Source organism: Nicotiana attenuata, chromosome 10 (genome assembly GCF_001879085.1).
Source record: "Nicotiana attenuata strain UT chromosome 10, NIATTr2, whole genome shotgun sequence".
Taxonomy (NCBI): Eukaryota; Viridiplantae; Streptophyta; class Magnoliopsida; order Solanales; family Solanaceae; genus Nicotiana; species Nicotiana attenuata.
Genome location: NC_031998.1, coordinates 18,896,602 through 18,920,406, shown reverse-complemented (window position 1 = coordinate 18,920,406; position 23,805 = coordinate 18,896,602). Strand labels below are relative to the sequence as shown.

The window sequence follows — 23,805 nt, the reverse complement described above, 5'->3', positions numbered from 1 at the left end:
GTGTGGTGAAATTTTTATCTATGGCGCGGTGTCGTCGTCCTCGATTGTCTGTGTTAAGTTCGCCGGTGTTATGGTCTTCTGCAATTCGCCTTTGGGGTAAGATATTGTGAAATAATATTGGAGAAATGATTGTTAGATATCGCGGGGTGCGGTGGTTCAGGATTGAATCGGTGTTTCTAATGTTGACAGCTCGAGAAAGACGACCTTCGGAAAGGTTTAAAGTTGGTACCGATTTGTGGGTTCAAGTGCTACAAAGATAGATTTTATTTAAGGCAACAACTGAGCAGCAAAGGATGAGGAAGGACATGTAGGGAGTGTCAGGCGGCGGTTAACATTTCTAGAAGGCCAGGTATAAGAAGTGAAGGTCGAGTAGTTGATTAAAGGAGTGAGTTCCACCAAAGTGGGAGAGTGGCGGAGATGCATATGGGTTTCGTGATAGGATGACCACACACCATAAGGAAAGTTTTGAATGATTTGGGGATTTTAGCGGACGATGATTGGGTCTATGGATTTAATTTGAAGTATGGGCTATTACGCAGCGGGAGAATTGATATAACGGAAAAGAGATGCTTGAAATGAAGAAGGATACAACATAACTTTGAATTGGAAGGATGTTGCCGCACATTTAATTGAAGTCCACGAGGGGTAAATGGTCTTGTACAGCTAGAGAGTGAGCTCGAACTCAGGTGGGTTATCTCCAGTGAGTAGATCGGCGGTCGCATGGTTGGCAAAGCTTCTGCAAAGAATTCTATTGGCTATACAGCAAAAAGATCGGCCGTGCGAATGCGGTTGATGATTCAGAGTATAAAAGGGAGTTTTACAGAAAGATTCCGAGAATTTTGGCGGTTGATTGCACAAGGTTATGTCAATAAGAGATAAAGAATCCTGGGGAATTCCAGAGTTGTGTAATAGTGGACTCAAGCTAAGTGGGAGAGTCCTACCGCCTGTGATTGGGTTGCATGGTTAACTACTTGCGAGGTTTATGGTTATTAGCATATTGATGGGTTAATTCAGCTACGGGAAAAGAACATAAGTGGTAATTTGAGCAAAGGAATTATTAAAGGTGTGCTATGGTTGGCCTTAGTGGCTCATGTACAGACTTGGGGAAGGATTCAGGATTTATGCCTTGTATAGGTGCAGGTTTCAAGGGAAGTGATTCTGCCGGGTGCTTTGTCGAGAGGGTATTCATGTGCTAGAAGATTTATGGAGTTGATTATATACGGGTCCAAGCCAGAGCGGGTGGCTCTCAACAACGGTCCTAGTGGATTCAAAGGGGTAAAGTGTGGTGCCTAATGATTTCGAGCCTATAGGTACGGGTAAGAAGCAGGCTTTGTAGCAGCTTATGAGAAGAGGCCCAGAATGTTCTATGATGTTTTGACTTGCAGTGTAGCATTTGGGGAGGTATGAAATGGTTCGTGGGATTTGAGACAACATGGTCCCGTGATTCAAGGTCACTCGGGATGAGTGCGGATGGAGTGTGTTATGTGTTGAATGGAGTTATTATTATTTCTAAGGCAATCAAGGATAAATTGGAAGAAGAAGATTGGTTAGCCATAGTTGAATTGGCATATTAGTGTTAGTGATCAGTTCCTTCAGCGCGATCAAGTTAAGCAAGTGATTTTTGACGGTACGTGTGAGGCTTGTCGACGGCCGTAATTGATGTTATTCAGAAGTATCTTACTGTTACAACCTGTTATATGTGGGCGGACCCCGGAAGGGCTATGGTGGCTTAGACCACTACTTAGAGATTTGCATATTCTATGATTATGAGAATTCACTCGTGTGTTGCGATGGTTCTCTCGGAATGAGTTAAGTAAAAAGTTTTTATACGATGAAGTGTTAACCCATTAGTGGTTCCGGAGTCATGATGAAATCGTGTTCTATTGGTATGTAGTCACCTGATTGATTGAAGAGTTAAACCAAGTATGAAGATTGTGGTGATGTTGTTAAATTGAGAATTGATGCCGGGAGGGCACTCGGTTTATTGGGTTGTAGACTGTGGAGGATTACTCCGGTTATGATGGTTATTCTGGTGTGTTATGAGAAAAAGGGAGTTATTATGGACCTTTGAAAGGTTATTAGCCTAGTTCAGTGCGATCAGAATCGGCATGAGACCTGTGGATGGATATAAATGTCAATATGTGCTCTATATCAGGCAAGATGTGTTCATTTCAGCAATGTGCTCCTTATGGGAGAGTAGTCGGGGTGTTATTTCGTCGTCAGCTATTTCATGTAATGATATATTGCGCCGCGTAAGTTGTGAGACGGCTTGGTTAATTTCTTATGTGTTAAGGTTCCACGTAGAGAGGATGTTATATGAGCAGAATGGCTCTTGAGATTCAGATCGTATATCGCACCTCTGTTGTGCTTGGATTTTGTAGCTTATAGCGCTATATGTCTCCCCAGGGATGGTATCATGCACTTAGCATGCTTATGACCGATATTCGGTATTTTGTTGTAATGAGCAATCTAGCTCGGTGTGTATCTCCTTATGTGAATTTTATGTGTGGATCGGGTGGCACGCCGCCATGGGTATGTTGTTTGGATCGGGTTGCGCGCCGTAACATCGGGATGTTGAGTACAGTTCCTTATATCCGTTTTTATGTGTTTTGTTTCCTATTTTCCTGAGGAGAACTCGTATTAGCTGTGTGAGTTGAGTAGTCCCCTCCATAGTTCGTGTTCCTTATGTATCATGTTCGAATTGGTAGCCTATTGGCACATTGTGGCAGCGTATGAGATTTTGATCATGACTGGGGTGGCTTGTTGCCTGAGCAGTTTGTACTGGGTATGACAAGGTTATTGGATCTAGGATCNCTGACATTAAGCTTAGGCAGTTGCAGGATTTGATTAGGATAAAGTATGGTGTGTATGTGGGAAAATCCATATGTGTTAGGGCTAAACATCAGGTCATGGGTCAGTATCTTGGTGATTACAAGAAGGAGTTTGCTAGAATATATGATTATGCTGACCAGTTGAGGTATACAAATCCTGGCAGCACTGTTGTTGTGAAGACCTCCAAGGAGACAATACCTGGTAAGGAGGTGTTTGTGGGTATCTATATTTGTCTACATGCTTGCAAAGTTGGTTGGTTGGAAGGGTGTAGAAATGTTATTGGCTTTGATGGAGCATTTCTGAAGGGTGTGTGTAAGGGTGAGCTACTATCATGCATTGCTAAAGATGGTAACAACCAAATGTACCCTGTTGCCTGGGCAGTGGTGGAAAAGGAGACAAAGCACACATGGTCATGGTTTTTTAGGTGCCTGATGCATGATCTGCAGCTCACTGAATCCCAAGGTGAGGGGCTGACCATCATTTCTGATATGCAGAAGGTATATACTTCACCCATGTTCTTCCTTTAGTTACTTGTCTACTTTATATATGTTTCTGCTATTCTAATTGTTTTTCTTGTTGCTTAAGGGACTTGTTGCATCTGTTTCTGAGTTGTTACCAAATGCTGAGCACAGAATGTGTGCAAGACACATATGGAGCAACTGGAAACAAAAGTGGAAAGGAGAGGAAAGAAGGAAGAAGTTTTGGGCCTGTGCAAGGGCTTCATTTGAAGCATATTTGAAGGCTAAGATAGATGAGCTGGCAGAATTAGGTGATAGTAAGATCATTGAGGATTTGCTGAGATACCCAAAACAATGTTGGTGTAGAGCATTCTTCAAAGATTGGAGTAAATGTGATTCTGTGGAGAACAACATGTGTGAGACGTTTAACAGTTGGATCTTGTCTGCTAGGCACAAGTCTATCATAACCATGTTAGAAGAGATTAAAGTGAAGGTGATAGAGCGGATGATTACCATGAGAGAATTTGCAACAAGGTGCATTTCTGATGTATCTCTTATGGCAATGGGTTACATAGAGGAAGCTGTTAAGCATGAATTTAAATGGAATGGGGATACTGGGTATGAGATACAACATGGGATTTACAAACATATTGTTGACTTCTCCAACAATACGTGCACATGTAGATCATGGCAGCTCAAAGGAATACCATGCTCCCATGCAATATGTGCAATGTTTTTTAAGAGATTTGAGCCTGCTAACTATGTAACCCACTGGTACAGGAAAGAAACATACCTGAAGGCTTTTAGTTGTTACATACAACCAGTAACCAACATGGAGATGCGGCCATCAACACAGAATCCAACTGTTGAGCCTCCTATAATTACCAAGATGCCTGGTAGACCTAAGAAAAATAAAAAAAATAACTCAAGATGAACCTAAAAAGAAGTTTGGTAATAGATCAGGAAAGGGACACCAATGACATGCTCTAATTGTAAGACAATAGGACCCATTTTTTTACCGTTGGGCGTTGGGAAGGGGGCTCTCACGCTCCTAAATGTCGTGAGACTCACGCAGCAGGATGACTAGGACCAACTGACACCACATGGGATAGGTCAACGGTCAAATGTTTTTATTAGTTATAGGTTTCACAAGTTTGAGTGTTTAAATGGGAAAGACGATGTGATGGCCCAAAAGGTCATCACTTGCTTTTAAATTAAATTCTGTATTTCTGAGGCCTTAAAACCCTCTTTTATCTTTACCTCGATTTGCATGCGCAGTCCGGGCGTGTAGCCGGAGAGCTGTTATGTGAAAAATCTGTGAAATACTGAAATTTTGACTTAAAATGCATTTAAGTTGACTTTGGTCAACATTTTGGGTAAATGGACCCGGACCCGTGGTTTGATGGTCTCGGAGGGTCCGTAAAAAAATATGGGACTTGGGCGTATGCCCAGACTCAAATTCCGAGGTCCCAAGCCCGAGAAATGAATTTTTAAAGAAAATTGTTTTCTGAAATTGTTTAAAGGATTTTGAAATGAAATTTGATTAGAACATGATGGCATCGGGCCCGTATTTTGGTTCCGGCGCCCTGTATGGGTCTTATATATGATTTAAGATGATTCTGTGAAATTTGGTGAAAAACGGAATTCATTTGACGTGATTCGGACTTAAAATGGAAAATTTGATGCTTTATGAAGTTTGAGAAAAATTCTTTGATTTTGAAGTTTAATTCGTTGTTTGAGAGGTTATTTTGGCGATTTGATCGCACGGGTAAGTTTGTATGATGTTGTTTAGTTAGTACGTGTGTTTGGTTAGGAGCCCCGAGGGCTCGGGTGTATTTCGGATGTGTTTCGGGAAGTTTTGGACTTAAGAAAAGTTGCAGAAACAGTTGTTCTGGTGTAACTGCAGATGCGGACTCGCAGGTGCGAGAAGTACATCGCAGGTGCGGAATTCTTCGCAGATGCGGTTCCGTAGGAGCGGGTCCTCTCTCGCAGGTGCGGCTCCAGCGGGGCCTAGCCATTACCGCACAAGCGACACTTTTTCCGCACATGCGGTTGCGCAGATGCGACCCCTGAGCCGCAGATGCGGAAGTCGGGCAGTGAGTCTTTTTAAAAACATAACTTCAGCGATTTTCTTTCAAACTTTCACAAAAAATAGAAGAACAAGGGCGATTTTCTCAAGAGATTTTCTTCCCAAATCACAAGTAAGCACTCACTAACTGATTTCTTTCAATTATCTAATGTTTTTCATCAACTTTTATCAATAATCTTAGGGTTTTAATGGTAGAAAATTGGGGAATTGGGTAGAGTTAGGGCTTTTTGATTATTTGGGAATTTGACCTCGTTTTGGGGTCGGATTTCAAAACAAATGATATATTCGGGCTCGTGGGTGAATGGGTGATTGGGTTTTGGTCCGAACCTCGTGTTTTGACTAAGCGGGCCGGGTCAATTTTTGGGTTTTTGGGAAGAATGATTAAAAAGCTATAATTGAGCATTGGAATTGGATTGTTTAGCATTTATTGATGTTATTAAGTCGATTACGTATAGATACGATTGTGTTGGAGCCAAATTCGAAAGGAAAAGTGGTATTTGAGGATTGAGTTGGCCGTCGAAGTTTGAGGTAAGTGTTAGGTCTAACCTTTGCTTGAGGGATTAGGAGTTGTGTCCTATTTGCTAATTGCTTCTTGTTGAGTACGACGTATAGGCATGGTGACGAGTATCTATACGTTGGTGTCGAGCATGACCGTGAGTCTTGAATTGATAGTTATTGTGTTCTTAAATGTTACTACGGATGCTATAATTGATGGTTCACGGTATTGAGCAAAGATTTAGTTTATTTTCGTGGAATTTATTTATGATTGAGTGTTGGTACTAATTGAGCTGAGTAAGAGTTGAGTTAGGATTGGTTATAGTTGATTCTCCCTTGCCGGAATATTTGTCTTGATATTGTTGTTCCCTTGCCGGGAAGTTATTATATTGCTTTGTTCCCTTGACGGGAAGTTATTATATTGCTTTGTCCCTTTGCCGGGATTCCTTGTGATTTTATGTGGGCATATAAATGGGATCGGGTGGTACGCCTACCACGAGATATGATGAAATGGGATCAGGTGGTACGCCAACCACGAGATATGATGAAATGGGATCGGGTGGTACGCCTACTACGAGATATGATGAAATGGGATCGAGTGGTACGCCTACCACGAGATATAATGAAATGGGATCGGGTGGTACGCCTACCACGAGATATGATGAAATGGGAGCGGGTGGTACGCCTACCACAAGATATGATAAATGGGATCGGGTTGCACGCCTGCAACGAGATGTGAACCGAAAGTGTAAATTGCCTTTGTTTTCCTTATCCTTGATAGAAGTTGAATTTTTTTAGTTTCTTGATAATTCTCTTGAGATTCTGTTTTATCTGTTATTCCCCGAAGCATGTTTCCCCTTCCCAGCTTTAAATTATTTGTTCTAGTTTATTTTCCATTGTATATATATATATATATATATATATATATATATATATAAAACTGCACAGGTTTATCTGGAGTCTAGTCCTAGCCTCGTCACTACCTCGTCGGGGTTAGGCCAGGCACTTACCAGCACATGGGTCGGTTGTGCGGATTCTACATTCTGCACTCTGTGCAGATACCGGAGCAGTATTGGGACAGCAGCAGTAGCTTGGGAGCCAGCCTTCAGTCCACAGAGATCCCGAGGTAGTCCTGCAGGCGTTCGCAGGCCCGGCGTCTCTTCTATCTACTATTATGTTCTGTTATCACTTGTATCCGAGACAGACTGAGTTTCTTTCTTTCAGATATTTGTATGTAGTAATCATAGACAGTCCGTGAATGTTGTGACACCGATTTCTGGGTAGAGACATATGTTGGCTATTCGTATCGATTTTGGTATTATATTTATCTAAGTCTTCCGCTTAATTTCATCTTTCGCTACTGTTTAAATGTTGATCACCTGTTATTACAAGTAGTTAAAAGTGTCAAAAATGAAAAGGTTAAAGATTTCTAAATTTCGTGGCTTGTCTAACTTCTACGAGTAGGCGCCATCACGACTCCCGAGGGTGGAAAATTCGGGTCGTGACAGACGAAAGTTTGTGTATCGGCTTTCAAAAGCCATGCAAGTTTAAGTGGCCAGGAAGCCATTTCGCCTTCAAAAAGAGATTATTTTTGAACAAACTAAAAATAAAATAGGATAATACAAACTAGTGTTTACCCTCAAATATGAGTAACAATTAAATTTGTACGTGATTTATTATTCAATACGAATGATTTAAGAACAGCAAATAATTAAATTAAAGAGAGACTAAACGATCAAACCAATCGTGATGGAATAATCAGGCCCGATATTGAGTTGAATGCTAGAAACTGGCTCCGATAGAGCCCTCTATATGAGCTCGGTTGCACTTAAATAAGAGAGTAACTGAAGAAGACTTTTGATAATAACTAGAATACAAAAATTACCTTTTATTGATTTGATATGCATGTCAACAGTTGTTTAAAATGAATAAGTTCTCTCCTTTATATAGTAGGGGAATTTCAATCCTAGTACAAGTCTAAATAAGGTAAAAATCTTCTTTTTTGGTAAATGTTAATCCACAGTTGATATCGGACGGAATTAGCGCAGTAATATCCGGTTGAGGGTGAATATTACAGCTCCTTGCTCGTCATGCTTAACCGTTTCTCTTTCTCCTTGGTCTCGAAATTTTACTTGGTCCGGATTCGTTGTTTAGCCGTACCCCATCCCAGATGTACCGTTCGTCCACCGAGCTCTGAAACGAGGGACCATTTGGCTTCGCTCAAGGCTGCATTAGATCATGCTCCCCTCTCGTTTTTTTGTTGGGAAATCGGGGATAACATTATCCCCGATTTTACCGTACACAACTAGAACTGAAGGACTATTTGTTTTGAAAAGGTTCAACTATTTGAAATTATAGTTTACAAATAAGAACGCCGTGGGCATTTCCAAATGAATAGGAAAATAAAAGCATTATAAAAATCACAACAGTCACCTTTTGATGACTCTGGTTAACTATTCCTAGAGTAAGGTAATAAATCTTTTGAGAAAGTATTTTACACGCCTCAAGCATTTTTCCGTGTTCAAATATTTTTCATTTTCCTTCTTTTACTGTCAAATTTTTTTATTTTTCTAATAGAATGAAGAGGCATGTCGCATCAAATAGCAAGTAGATAAATAGCTTCCATAAAAGAGTTCAAGCACACAAGGGACAGAGAGCCAACTAGTAGCAATTATAACACAACAAGGTGAAACTCTCCTAACAAAAAAAACGTTTCATGGGGAAGACTGGAGGGAGTTCTTGGTTAGGCTTAATGAAGAAAGCTTTTAGATCACCTGTGAAAGAGAATGATATGAGAAACAGTAGAAGAAGAGAAGAGGCTGAGCAAGAGGAAGAAGAAGAAAAGGTAACAAGTTTAGATTAACACTGCACCTTTCCATGTTACTATGTGAAGCATGCAATAAGATGTTTTTTGAGTTCAATTAAATTCTAAATTTACTAATTTATTGTTTGCAGAAGAGGGGAAAACGGCGATGGATCTTCCGACCGAAGCCTACGATTCATGAAACAACAATTCATCACAATCAAGAAGAAAACACTGCCACCATCACAGAAAATTCATTGCCAGAGAATGCTGATTTGAAGCAAAGACGAGCAATTGAAGTAGCAATGGCTACTACAGCGGCTGCACAAGCGGCTGTGGACATAATTAGAGAACAGCGTGCCATTCTTAACATTCAGACAGCATTCAGAGGGTACTTGGTATGCAGTCTTGCTGAAAATTATCACATTTTTAAGTAATTACTTCTGCTTATTATGAACAATTACTTATAATTATTATTTGATTAAGTTATATGCACTAATAGTGTAAAATTATTTACACAATAAGTATCCTGATTATTTGTATAAATCAAATTTCTCTTCTAATTGAATGGCTACTGTATTTTTTTAGGCAAGGAAAGCACTTCGGGCTCTCAAGGGGGTGGTAAAGTTGCAAGCTTTAATACGAGGGCACAATGTCCGAAAGCGAGCAAAAATGACACTCCAGTACATGCAATCTCTTGTTCGAGTGCAAACTCAGGTGTGTGATCAACGTAGAAGGTTATCCTGTGAAGGAATTAGTTGTGGTTCCACTTTCAGAGACCCAAAAATCATTCTCGATCTTCATCTCAGTGGCACTGTGAGTGTCTTAAGTTTGTTGCTACATTTTCTATATATACATAAATTAGTGTATAGACCCTTTCTTGTACATCAGATAAAACTGAAACGACACAAGGAGTATATATATTAATTTTGTATATGGGAATGCAGTCTACAAATCAAGCTAGCACTGCGAACGACAGATACGATCACTCACATGCACTAGAGAAAGTTGAAGCTTTGTTGCAGAAAGCAAAGGAAGCTGCTAAACAACGCGAAAATACTCTGGCTTTTGCCTTCTCTCAGAAGGTATTGATCTTTTTTACGATCGTCTTCTCTATGTAATCCAACTTCTCGTCTTTCCTCCAATATTAACTGTTTAAAAACTTACAGATGTGGACAGCGAATAAAGATGAAGACACAAGTAGCAACAAAGAGCTTGACGAAGATCTGAGAGTTTTCCACAGGACAGATGTGAGAAATGGCAGAACTCTCAGCAGAGCTTCGTGTGATCAGCCAAGGGAACGCATAAAGAATATTGAAGTTGACACAACTTGCTCTTATTCTGACTCGGATTATGATTTTTGGAGATTGCAAAATCAGTTTTATCAGGACAAGCAACAGAAGTTGTGTTCATATGCGGTCCCATCTCCTCTCCATGGAGTGCAACAAAATCTACCGATACATTCACCCTTCACACCAACATCTAAGATGAAAAATATCCTAGTTCATTCAGCGAGCCCCCGCTGCAGAAGGGAAGAGAGGAGCCATCGGATGACTCTTCTCTCCCGTAGAGCGAATGAGCCAAATTACATGACAGCTACTGCATCAGCCAAGGCCAGAGAACGGTCACATAGTGCTCCAAGGCGGATGCCTTTAACTCCAGAGAGAGAAAAAACTAGCGCAGCAAAGAAACGCCTATCTTTCCCTGTTCAAGGAACATCAAATGAGATTGTTAATAGTGACCAACCTTTAGATCATAGATTGGTGAGCCCTGGGTGGAAGAGTGTACCTACAGAACCATTTGGCATCGATCATTAGTCCAATAGGCATTCTAACTGCAGGCACCCTCCACTATTACATGTAACTTCCACCACCTAATCTAGTGTACAATTTTTAAAGAATTTTCGTCTTCTACTTGTCATGTAAAAAGATGGTCAACATAAGTTAAGGAACTGAATGATAGGTAGATTAATCTGCTTCTAAACTCAAGGATTGGAGACTTTTGTACACATATTTCTCTGCCCTAAATGATCTAAATCGATTACTGATATACTAGTGGATTTGTTGCTGTCTACTCGCTCACTGCTATTTTTTTCTCTACTTCAATTTGATACATTCATGCAATAGTTCTTTTGAATAGTTCTTTGGCGATATGGCCTCGTGGTCACTTAAACTTGACTGTTTTTTAAAAGCCGATATATGAACTTTGGAGTTTGCCATTCGAACACCCGAACTCATTTATTCGTAACTAATAAACACATTTGACCACTGATCATGCACATGTGGTGTCACTTGGTCCTGATCAACAGGCTGTGTGAGGAACACGACGCACAGGAGCCCCCCTTCCAACGCCCAACACTAAAAATTATTGCTTTATTTAAGTGTCTTTTTATTTTTTTTCTTAGAAACCCCTATTCCTTCATTATTAAAAGCTAAAGATGCATTTCTCACTTGTCACTGTTTTTTCCAAGCAGCTAAGTAATATTTTTCCTTTTCCAAAATCGCTAAGAATACGCCAGAGCAAGAAAATAATGAAAACTTGTATATTTTGTCATCGTGGAACTGAAGGTAAATTTTGCATCACATGAAAGCCAACAAATCCACGAAGAAGGTTTTATGGCCGCTCAAATTATAGTTGAAGAAATTGTACACTTTTTTAGGCGGCTTAACCCACCTCTTCCAGATGACTACAAACAAGTTATGCCGGTGTTGTTATCAAGAATGAGAGAGAGAGGAGGGAGGGGGGGAAGAGAGAGAAAGAGAGCGAGGTAGGAAAAAGCGTCAGGGTCATTGTAATTTCAGTTGTTGTCTTAGCACTAATCATTGTAATTTCCTTCTTACTTTAGTTAATCATTAAATTATATTGTATGATTTATTTTTAACCCAATATACAATGATAATGTCTAATGTATGATATTTTTTGTGGAAGAAAAAGCAATGCTTGACATAAACAATCCGACATATGTATAAACAATCAAATTTGACAGTCACAAAATTAGCTATTGAAATCTGTAAAGTAGCAGAAACAGTTTAATATATTGTGCCAAAATAAAAGACATATTTAAACATCCATAGATAACCTGCAAATTAAAATTTTCAACTAACACACTTAAACTATCATTGATATTCGGCTTAAAGTATGTCTATTTATAGGCATATTGCCTCGCATTTTACTTATGTTTCGTAAATTTCGAATGTGTAATCTAATAATTTATGCTAATTCGTGGTATTTTTATGTGTAGGAGTCATTCGGAGGCAATGTGAGACAAAAGTGCACGAGTTGAAGCAAAAATGTAACAAAATGAAAAATTGGGATAGTGTAGCGCCACATGTAGCGTGGGGCGATACCTGTGGCCCATTTTCCAGAGGCAAAAGATTTCCAGCGCCAGGGCTAGCTCCCCACGCTACCCTGAACGCTGGCTAACGGGAAGTTGTTCCACTTCGCCTGGGACAAGGTTATTTCGACCCAAGATGCCCCAACTCGTATTTGATTGATGATATCTTGCTTTATTTCATGCTCTAATTATGCTTTCACATGGTTGTTGGTGTGCTAGTAAGTGTCTGTGTAGACCCCTCGTCACTACTTCTTCGAGGCTAGACTTTATACATATTGAGTGCCGTGATTTTGTACTCATACTACACTTTTACATAATTTTGTGCAGGTTCTGACGCATGTACTAGAGGTACTCATTGAATTGAGTAGGAGTATTTGCTGGAAATTTCTTGGTGAGCTGCTTTATTTGATTTGATCTGCAGCACATTGGGTCCTCCCTCTTCCCTACTTATCTATGTCTTTCTATATATTTTTTTTCGACAGACATTATTGTTAGTTGAGATTACTCGTAACGTTGTTGTGACACCAGGTCTTGGGAGAGTTTGTGAGACAGTTGTGGTCACGCTTAGATCCTGTTTGGGATTCATGTATGTGTGATATTGATATTTGAGACTTATTTCGCTTTTTTATTTATATTATGACTCAGTTAACGGCTTCATAATTATATTCTATTGTTATCGTTGAGTGTTGGATTAACAGGTTAGGCACCATCACGACTATGGGTGGATGTTGGGTCATGATATGCCTGCTTTCTGTTAATAAAGTTTTAGCTTACTGATCAGAAAAGAGATTTATGTATTGATTGCTTACATTCGCTACACATGTGTCTTCAATTATTTATGTACCAATTTCTTAGGTCAAGAAGAGAAACTTCAAACAAAGAATTAATATTGGAAGGATATCAAGCGGCTATCCTCCGTCGATTAATGAGTGGTTGATAAATTCAGCTTATATTGGGAAGTCTCTGCATATCATAAGCTTGGATCCCTTTAAATATATCCAAATTCGAATTCAAATCATTGAAATTTCCAACAACTCTGGCTTTTGCAATAGAATATTTGTAAGTGTAATTGGTTGGGATTGAATGACTAGATTGACTTGCGCCACAGTCATAGGACAATCACTCGGCTATTTGAAAGCTTCCATTTTCACAGACTTTAAATAATTTTCTATATTTTACTTGATTAAACTATTGACTTATCTATTTTGGGACGGGAGTTGCAGCAATAAATTATCCAAAAGCAATCATATGAAAGATGTGCTATTAGCTATATTATTTTGTATATTAATTTATATTGACGGTTTGGTTCTTAACTAATGAGCACATATCTTTATTTGCTTATTATGTTGGGTTTAATTCTACGAGCAAAACTTTTTCTTACTCTTGGTAGAATATTCTTTCACACCTCCTTTTCCTACCCCCGGAAGGGGTATAAAGGAGTTTTTTCAATTTAAGTGACAATCGAAACGGGATTATTATTTAAGATCGGAGTCGCCTCTTGGGATAGTTTATGGTGTCCCAAGTCACCGGTTTAGAATCCCGAATCGAGAAAATTTGACTCAGTTTTAATGTCTGCGAAACACAGAAATCCGGGTAAGAAATTCTGTTAACCCGGGAGAAGGTGTTAGGCACTCCCTAGTTCCGTGGTTCTAGCACGGTCGCTTTGATCATACCTGGCTTATTAAATTGTCTAATTACTCATTTCAGAACCTATATGCATTTGCCTCTTTTAATTAAGAAATTATCTTAAAACGAGTCACGCGTACGTGTACTCATTTTGTTTGGCGCGTCAAAAATTATGTCATGCGAACGTGTCCACAATTAACAACGCTTTATTAATATTATTATTCAGAAAGTTTGGCCAAAGTTGCGCGAACGCATACTCCGAACCGTAATTATGTCACGCGAACGTGTACACAACCACGATGGTATATTAAACGTGCCTAAAGCAAACTATGAACATTCATTTTTTTTTAATATCTAAGTTATAACATTAACACGAGGGCCATAGGGATTCAATTATGGATGGCACGTCTCAGCCTAAAAGAGCTACATTTAATTAAAGAGGACTATATTAATAACAAATTTAGTGAGAAAGTTTGATCGAAGATGCGCGAACGCATACTCCGAATTGGTTTTTAGAATCGTAATTATGTCACGCGAACGTGTACACAATCACAATGGTATCTTAAACGCGCCTAAAGGCTTTCTACGAATATTCATTTTTAATAGCTAATTTACAACATTTGTGAGGGCCATGGATTATGAATTTACTTGGAAAAAATAACCTTTTATCAACTTTTGAAAGGCGATATTTCTTGGATTTCAGCAAACAAAACAGTATAATCAGAACAATGCCTTAAAGAAATCATAGTACGAATGGATGTGATAATAGGTCCATCTTAACGAGCTTAACTAAAATACATGGTCTAATGAATTAGCTGAATAGGAATCGAGGCGGCTTGACATGATATAAAGCAATTACAAATATAGAAATGGTCCAAAGACTTGTGAGTCAGATGGCCATCAACGGAAGGGATCCAAAGGCCCAAATAGCCTGTAGAGCCTGTGTCACTCCCTTATTGGGGCCTTTTACAATCTTTGACCCTACCAGAGCATCAAAAAACGTTAATATGCATCTGGGATTTTGACAACACAAAAAGAACTTTGCAAATCACATTCCAAATTTTCATTACAACTAAACATGATATTGGTTTAACATGGCTATCTACGAATTAAAAAAAAACGTGGAGATTCAGCTTTCAATTTTTCATGAATTTGGACTTAGTCCACCTGGGCCCAAACTTATTAAGAGAATATACAGATTGACTAAAACAAATTCGTCCAACATAATTACTCGTTTTTCAACAAAGGGAATGGGTTTTGATGATTGCTCAGGTATAGATTCTAAAATATTTCAACTAAAACATCTAACTATTTACCACCAAAACTGATAAACTCAGCTGATAATCCAAACTTGCACATAGCTAAATTCAACATCTAATAACTGAAACCACAACATAATAGCTTGAAGATTCAACATTACATGAAAGATTATACATTAAACACTGATTAATGCATCAGCCTCAACACACATACATCTTCAGATTCATTTTGCAACCCAAGGATTCAAAAGGGGTACCTGAAGTCAGCAAATAAAAACAAATAAATTCAGAAATCAGCTACTGGCAACTAGCAACAACGGGTTCAACAGCAAGGGAAACAGGAATAAAATCCACACAACAACTTCTTAATCAAGTCATTCTTCAGCTTCAGGAAACCAGCAAACCCAGGAAAAATTACTTCCAAAACTTTTGCCAAGGGAAATATGAGAGCTCAGAATTAGATTTTTTTTAGAAGAAATCTTTCAGTCGTTTTCTGTTTTTGGTGTCTAGTCTCTGCCTAGAAAAATGAGGGAAATGAGCTTTTTATAGCCAGATTTTAGGACAGCAGACTTGATTTTATTCATTCACTACCCTCCCCTCTTCAATTCCCTTTTGTCATTTCATACCCAAAACTTTAAACCTATTTAGAAAATCAGCCTCTTCTCCCACTTTCTTAGAACCTTCCTAGGTGGTTATGAAAGATTCTTTTAATCCAAAATTCCCTAAATACCCTTCTATTATTTGTCTTTCAGAAAATACCAGCAATTGGGCCATATAGCCAAGCATGCATAAATTCCCCCTTGCGCTTCTGTGCTAGCAAGCCCGAATTGGATCCAAACCAACAGTCATAAATGAATTCAACTAAGGTTTAAACAAACAACCTCTGAATTAAATGAGAAATGGATTTTTTAAAAGAAACACCCAAAAGACAAAATTTATTAACAAATGCAACTAAACTAATTATTAAGCTATTGTTAAAACCATTACGAACTAAAAATAATTTTTTATGCACAAAATTAAAATCAGGAAAGGTCAGGGACAGAGGAAGGGAAATGTACCGGCCATGTTTGCTAAAAACGCTGACCTGAAGGAAGTCAAACACGAGTCGATTACAAATTCGGCGAACGAGGATTTTGGCTAATGATGGAAATTGTAACATGATCACTAGCCGGAATTTCTTCAACGGCTAGTGCTTCATGTTACAATCCTCAACATATGCCAAGAAGAGGATGAAGCAGAGGCTCTAGTATTTTGGTCATCGATAGCTGCTCGCCCAGAATCCGGCCACCATGAACCCAATGGGGACCACATCCAATCGACTTCTCACAACAGGGATAGTCGGTTCATGCATGCTCCATCGTCAAGAGGAGGCCAGGTGAGGAAGGAATCAGAAAAGGGAGAACATGTTGGACTTTCTGCAATCTCAGATTTGAAATTCGGAGAGGTTGGGTACTTTTTGGAGGAAATTAATGGTGGATTTGGAATGGGAGGACAACGGAGGTTGTGTGGTCAAGTTTTGATGGAGTTTGGAGATCAACCGCCGCCGCTGACGATTCCCGGCGGGTGGCGGACGGCGGTGAAGTGTAGGGTTTGAGAGAGATGGTGATAGTGGTCCTAGGATGTCTTTGAGGGTGTTTGGACATTTTAAACAAATGGGGTGAGGCTTTCATGGCTGTTGGATGAGGGAAGCTGAAGGGTCAGGATTAATTTCAGTTGTTTGAACTAAATACGACGTAGTCTTGCTTTCACACTACGTCGTTTCAAGTGTCTCGGAGACTGAAGGAGTTGAACCGTGTAAACGGGCTGGACCGGGCATATTTGAGTAGTGGGCCTGGGTTTGGACGAAAATTTGGGTCTAGCCTGGCCCAATTTCAAGTCTAAAAACTGGCTTCTTTTTTTCCATTGCCTTTTCCTTTTGCTTTTGTTTTCTTTTTCCTTTATTCCTTTTCTTTTTTTAATTAATTAAAAACCCAAAGAAATTTCCTAGATTAATTTCATATTATAAAATTAAGCTAATTATCTATCTATAATATTTACAAAAATTTGTTGCTCCTAGATTAAAAGAGAAACTTACTAATCTAAAGTTAAAAAGCTAAAAAAATGAACCAATTTTTGTGATTTTTATCCTAATAAAATAATTAATTAACTAATTAATCCTAAAAATATAAAAACAAAAATCTAAATGCAATGCATGGTATTTTTGACATTTTTTTAATGATTTTTTAACAAAAATTAAACGTGCACAAAAATACAAACAATTAATAAAATCCTACAAAAATCCTATAAAATGGCAAAAAATCGAAAAAAATCTATTTTCTTGGATTTTATAGGAGTATTCATATAGGGCAAAAATCACCAATCCGTTTGTATCTTGTGAAAAAAATAAAAATAGATGGTAAAATGATTGAAGAAAGCACAAACTAATTCGAATATTATGTTATTAAAATAATAAATACATATCAATTACTACTTTTAGTAGGATTACTTCCCGAAATGATGTATAACAAAAAAAATCGATTATACTCAAATAAATAAAGATTATCACACAATTTCTCAATCAAACAAAAATAATATATCAAAAAATATCTTTGAAATAAGGGTGGGTCGGGTCCTAACAGATCGGGTCAGTAGATTTTGGTTGGATCCGGTTATTAATAATTATTTAAGAAAGACAAAATAGTGGTTCCGTTAAACTAAGGGCATGAATGAGCAAATATTGGACGAATTGGGCATATATGTGCCAAACTATTGACGACGGGCATATCTGTCCTAATTCGCATAGTTCACTGGCATATATGGCCCTTTTCGGTAAGAAAAAAGTCCGTTGAACTTTTTGGGGTCAAAAAATTATTATAAGAACTTAGGTGGGTAATCTCAAAACATGAGGAGAATTTTTACGAACCCAAAGGGAGCCAAGCTAGGCTTTGAACTAAAAGAGGATTGAAAGCAAGCAGAGCAGCGGCGTTTATCGTCTCCCCGCTGGTCGGTCGGAGAATCACGTCGGCGCGTCGCTCATTGTCTGGTATTTATCGGCATTTTATGTTGCTAGTATTTTGCTCTTTTCCTATTTTTCACTACTTTCTAATTCTTTATATTTGCTTTCTGATTTTAATTATTCTTCTTTTAATGCATTTGGTCTCTAAAATTTCTTTCCTTTGGAAACCCTTTATGGTGATATGTGAAAAAAATAGAACAACAAAACGGGGTTGGGGTTGGGGGCTTTGTTTTCTTGTACTTTAGTTATCTCCATATACACGTGTGTGTGTCACCTTTTATTCTCAGTCAAACAGCTGTGATATGCTTTCTGTGTTCTGAAAAGAACAGGTGAATTTCATCTATTTACTGGCAACAAAGATTCCTTCTTTTGTCTTATGAGAAAGCATCAAGAATAATATATCGTGGGACACATAACAGACTACTCAGTCCACGCCGTAGAATAATTGGAGTGAAAGAAAAAGCAAATAAGCTCTGCACTCTTAGAGGAGTCTGCCCTCATCTCCAACGAAAAAGAAGCAATGTGGAGGCACTATCACCTGCTAGTTCTGAGGCTATGTCTTTGATTAGCAAATGCTTAACAACTTCTGCTGAACCATCATTTTCACTGTCCATACCGCTTCTGAATCTGTTGAGAGCGTGCAGAACTGTCAAAAACATTCAGCAAGTCCACACCCACATAATCCAAAAAGGCTACGAGCAAGACCATTTTATCATCAACCAGTTTATATCGCTCTGTAACACCTTTTCCTCCGATGTCTCTTATGCGACAAGTGTATTTGAGCGTGTCATTCAGCCCAATGTTTATGTCTGGAATACATTGATTAAAGGGTATAGCAAACATTCATCCTTTGCTGATTGCTTCCTTATCTTGAAACAAATGAAAAGAAGTATGAATGTGATACCTGATAAGTATACTTTTCCTTCGCTGGTCAAATCTTGTTCTAATGCCTTGGCTTTGAGGGATNACGAAATGGATGTGATAATAGGTCCATCTTAACGAGCTTAACTAAAATACATGGTCTAATGAATTAGCTGAATAGGAATCGAGGTGGCTTGACATGATATAAAGCAATTACAAATATAGAAATGGGCCAAGGACTTGTGAGTCAGATGGCCATCAACGGATGGGATCCAAAGGCCCAAATAGCCTGTAGAGCCTGTGTCACTCCCTTATTGGGCCCTTTTACAATCTTTGACCCAACCAGAGCATCAAAAAACGTTAATATGCATCTGGGATTTTGACAACACAAAAGAACTTTGCAAATCACATTCCAAATTTTCATTACAACTAAACATGATATTGATTTAACATGGCTATCTGCAAATTAAAAAAAACGTGGAGATTCAGCTTTCAATTTTTCATGAATTTGGACTTAGTCCACCTGGGCCCAAACTTATTAAGAGAATATACAGATTGACTAAAACAAACTCGTCCAACATAATTACTCATTTTTTAACAAAGGGAATGGGTTTTGATGATTGCTCAAGTATAGATTCTAAAACATTTCAACTAAAACATCTAACTATTTACCACCAAAACTGATAAACTCAGCTGATAATCCAAACTTGCACATAGCTAAATTCAACATCTAATAACTGAAACCACAACATAATAGCTTGAAGAGTCAACATTACATGAAAGATTATACATTAAACACTGATTAATGCATCAGCCTCAACACACATACATCTTCAGATTCATTTTGCAACACAAGGATTCAAAAGGGGTACCTGGATTCAGCAAATAAAAGCAAATGAATTCAAAAATCATCTACTGGCAGCTAGCAACAACAGGTTCAACAGCAAGGGAAACTACAATAAAATCCACACAATAACTTCTTTATCAAGTCATGTTCAGCTTCAGGAAACCAGCAAACCCAAAAAATTACTTCCAAAACTCTTGCCAAGAGAAAGATGAGAGCTCAGAATTAGATTTTTCTTAGAAGAAATCTTTCAGTCGTTTTCTGTTTTTGGTGTCTAGTCTCTGCCTAGAAAAATGAGAGAAATGAGCTTTTTATAGCCAGATTTTAGGGCAGCAGACTTGATTTTATTCATTCACTACCCTCCCCTCTTCAATTCCCTTTTGTCATTTCATACCCAAAACTTTAAACCTATTTAGAAAATCAGCCTCTTCTCCCACTTTCTTAGAACCTTCCTAGGTGGTTATGAAAGATTCTTTCAATCCAAAATCCCCTAAATACCCTTCTGTTATTTGTCTTTCAGAAAATACCAGCAATTGGGCCATATAGCCAAGCATGCATAAATTCCCCCTTGGGCTTCTGTGCTAGCTAGCCCCAATTGGATCCAAACCAACAGTCATAAATGAATTCAACTAAGGTTTAAACAAACAATCTCTGAATTAAACGAGAAATGAATTTTTTAAAAGAAACACCCAAAAGACAAAATTTATTAACAAATGCAACTAGACTAATTATTAAGCTATTGTTAAACCATTACGAACTAAACACAGTTTTTTATGCACAAATTTAAAATCAGGAAAGGTTAGGGACAGAGGAAGGGAAATGTATCGCCCATGTTTGCTAAAAACGCTGACCTAAAGGAAGTCAAACACGAGTCGATTACAAATCCGGCGAACGAGGATTTTGGCTAATGATGGGAATTGTAACATGATCACAAGCCGGAATTTCTTCAACGGCTAGTGCTTCATGTTACAATCCTCAACATATGCCAAGAAGAGGATGAAGCAGAGGCTCTAAGTATTTTGGCCATCGATAGCTGCTCGCCCAGAATCCGGCCACCATGAACCCAATGGGGACCACATCCAATCAACTTCTCACAACAGGGACAGTCGATTCATGCATGCTCCATCGTCAAGAGGAGGCCAGGTGAGGAAGGAATCAGAAAAGGGAGAACATGTTGGACTTTCTGCAATCTCAGATTTGAAATTTGGAGAGGTTGGGTAATTTTTGGAGGAAATTAATGGTGGATTTGGAATGGGGGGACAACGGAGGTTGTGTGGTCAAGTTTTGATGGAGTTTGGATATCAACTGCCGCCGCTGACGATTCCCGGCGGGTGACGGACGGCGGTGAAATGTAGGGTTTGAGAGAGATGGTGATAATGGTCCTAGGATGTCTCTAAGGGTGTTTGGACATTTTTAAACAAATGGGGTGAGGCTTTCATGGTCGTTGGATGAGAGAAGCTGAAGGGTCAGGATTAATTTTAGTTGTTTGAACTAAATACGACGTAGTCTTGCTTTCATACTACGTCGTTTCAACTGTCTCGGAGACTGAAGGAGTTGAACCGTGTAAACGGGCTGGACCGATATTTGAGTAGTGGGCCTGGGTTTGGACAAAAATTTGGGTCTAGCCTGGCCAAATTTCAAGCCTAAAAACTGGCTCTTTTTTTCATTGCCTTTTCCTTTCCTTTGTTTCTTTTCTTTATTCCTTTCTTTTTAAATTATTAAAACCCAATTAATTTCCTAGATTAATTTAAAATTGTAAAATTAAGCTAATTATCTAACTATAATATTTACAAAAATTTGTTGCTCCTAGATTAAAAGAGAAACTTACTAATCTAAAGTTAAAAAGCTAAAAAAATGAACCAATTTTTGTGATTTTTATCCTAATAAAATAATTAATTAACTAATTAATCCTAAAAATATGAAAACAAAACCTAAATGCAATGCATGGTATTTTTGGATTTTTCATGATTTTAATAAAAGTAAGCATGCACATAAATGCAAACAATTTTAACGAAAAATCCTACAAAATTCTATAAAATGGCAAATAACTGAAAAAAAATCTATTTTCTTGAGTTTTATAGGAGTAACTCATATAGGGCAAAAATCATGTGCTCACATATCCTTTTCGATATTTTGGCCATTGATTCTTGTAACTATCTTTCTCTGCTTTATAACTGGTAATTAGTTTTCGTAATCTTTATGGTGAATGCTTGTGATATCTTTGTTCCAAAAGGGGAACTACAATTAGTTAATTTTTGTACTTTATTTTTTCTTCGTTAAATCAAGTTTGTTTAGCTGCCTATCTTTGTTTTGGAATGACTAATTATCCTAACAACGTACATTTTTAGTTGTGCACGTACGTTTTCTTTTAGCACATACACATATGGTCAACATGATATTAAATTTCTATGATTTTTTTGGAGTACTGGGGTGCTCTCCCAATTTTACTAAATTGCAGCCTAAATATGTTCTACTCTATTTAATGAGAGAAATCCATTTAATTCAACTAAAGTAAATTATTGAGATTTAATGGTATCTAAATTCTCAATATATGTGCATTCCATAGAATATATTAATGTAATATCTTGTGATGAATTATGATCCTACCTATTAGGACCAACACATTGTTTACATTTTAATGCGCCAAAAAGCTGTTATCAAATTTAGTATTAGTTTAATAATCATCTTTCGTATTAAATTGGAATGAATTAGCATGTCCTATATTTTTATTTTGTAGGTACTTTAGGAAAGAATGATTTTGTCTTCAATTTTTTGTTGTTGGTTTTACTGAACTTACTTGGTAGTTTCTAACCGACTCCTGTCACTTCTTCGATACAAGAAAAATATTGGAAAACTAATTCAAAGTTGTAATAGGAAACCTTAGTTATTTAGGATTTTGTTTATTCAATTCATGTTTAAATAGGATTTGCAGTTAGAATAAATATAGGAATAGACTTTCCTGTTTCTAGTTGAAATAGGTTTCCTACTATTATAAATAAGGGTATTGATAGCTTATTTTATGTATGGAGATGTGTGGAGGAAATAAAGAAATGTAGAGATCATTCAGAAATTTATAATAAAATATTTTCCATCATATTGGTATCAGAGCTTCTACGATCTTGGAAGGGAATCAAGTAGCTTCCACTGCCGGCGGGCGGCGCTAGCCAATGTGTGTCGCCCGTCTGGCCAAAAAATATGTTGGCAAAATCATAGATAGCTGTCGACTCAATTAGGTTATTCGATGAAAAGTTTCATGACAGATTCAAAAAAAAAGTTTAAAGACGTGCAAACAAATATGGCACAAGATGAAGAAACTCTTCTCTAAAAGTTGGAGAGAGGTTTAAATAAGTTGGAAGTTGATTATGTGTTTCAACAAAATTGAGTGTTGGTGACAAAGTGCATCAACGGGTGTTGAAGACAGGTGCTTCAACAAAATTGGGTGTTGGTGACAAAGTGCATCAACGGGTGTTGAAGACAGGTGCTTCAACAAAATTGGGTGTTGGTGACAAAGTTCATCAACGGTTGTTGAAGACAGGTGCTTCAACAAAATTGGGTTGGTGACAAAGTGCATCAACGTGAGTTGGAGACAGGTGCTTCAACAAAATTGAGTGTTGGTGACAAAGTGCATCAACGGTTGGTGACAAAGTGCATCAACGTGAGTTGGAGACAGGTGCTTCAACAAAATTGGATTGGTGACAAGTGCATAAACGTGAGTTGGAGACAGGTGCTTCAACAAATCGAGGGATGAAGACATGTGCTTCATCAAAAGTGAGAGTTGGAGAGAAGTGCTCCAACGTAACTGCACAACGAACAAGTCAAACGTATACAACTTTGAATTACGGAAAAATATTGAAAAATTAATTCAAAGTTGTAGTAGGAAACCTTAGTTATTAGGATTTGGTTTATTTAATTCATGTTTAAATAGGATTTGCAGTTAGAATAAATATAGGAATAGACTTTCCTGTTTCTAGTTGAAATAGGTTTCCTACTATTATAAATAAAGGTATTGATAGCTTATTTTATGTGTGGAGATGTGTGGAGGAAATAAAGAAATGTAAAGATCATTCGGAAATTTATAATAAAATATTTTCCTTCAAAAAACATATTAACTTGAGTTGCATGGCATCTTAAGCCAGCTGATGTGTTATAGGAATTTGGCCTTTTTTTTTTTTAACAAATATATGTTGTAAGAAAAAGTGATAGCAAAAT

At 37.9% G+C, this 23,805-nt stretch overlaps 2 protein-coding genes across 2 annotated transcripts; both read left to right on the top strand.

Annotated features, from left to right (window-relative positions):
* On the top strand, positions 2,910–4,224 carry LOC109233618. The gene is made up of 2 exons (XM_019399499.1): positions 2,910–3,329; positions 3,418–4,224. The coding sequence occupies exons 1-2, from the start codon at positions 2,910–2,912 to the stop codon at positions 4,222–4,224; spliced, it is 1,227 nt and encodes a 408-aa protein (XP_019255044.1).
* LOC109233864 (protein IQ-DOMAIN 14-like) lies at positions 8,525–10,678 on the top strand. Its single transcript, XM_019399716.1, has 5 exons — positions 8,525–8,719; positions 8,830–9,075; positions 9,266–9,493; positions 9,625–9,762; positions 9,847–10,678. Exons 1-5 carry the CDS (start codon positions 8,591–8,593, stop codon positions 10,492–10,494), a joined length of 1,389 nt encoding a protein of 462 aa, XP_019255261.1. The 5' UTR covers positions 8,525–8,590; the 3' UTR covers positions 10,495–10,678.

What these genes read in the sequence shown, in the direction of transcription:
- LOC109233618 (XM_019399499.1), top strand. Translation starts at nt 2,910, where the DNA reads ATGGGTCAGTATCTTGGTGATTACAAGAAGGAGTTTGCTAGAATATAT. An exon ending in TCATTTCTGATATGCAGAAG is followed by an intron (nt 3,330 to 3,417) that starts GTATATACTTCA and finishes TTGTTGCTTAAG; the next exon opens with GGACTTGTTGCATCTGTTTC.
- LOC109233864 (XM_019399716.1), top strand. Translation starts at nt 8,591, where the DNA reads ATGGGGAAGACTGGAGGGAGTTCTTGGTTAGGCTTAATGAAGAAAGCT. An exon ending in CAGCATTCAGAGGGTACTTG is followed by an intron (nt 9,076 to 9,265) that starts GTATGCAGTCTT and finishes GTATTTTTTTAG; the next exon opens with GCAAGGAAAGCACTTCGGGC. An exon ending in CTTTTGCCTTCTCTCAGAAG is followed by an intron (nt 9,763 to 9,846) that starts GTATTGATCTTT and finishes AAAAACTTACAG; the next exon opens with ATGTGGACAGCGAATAAAGA.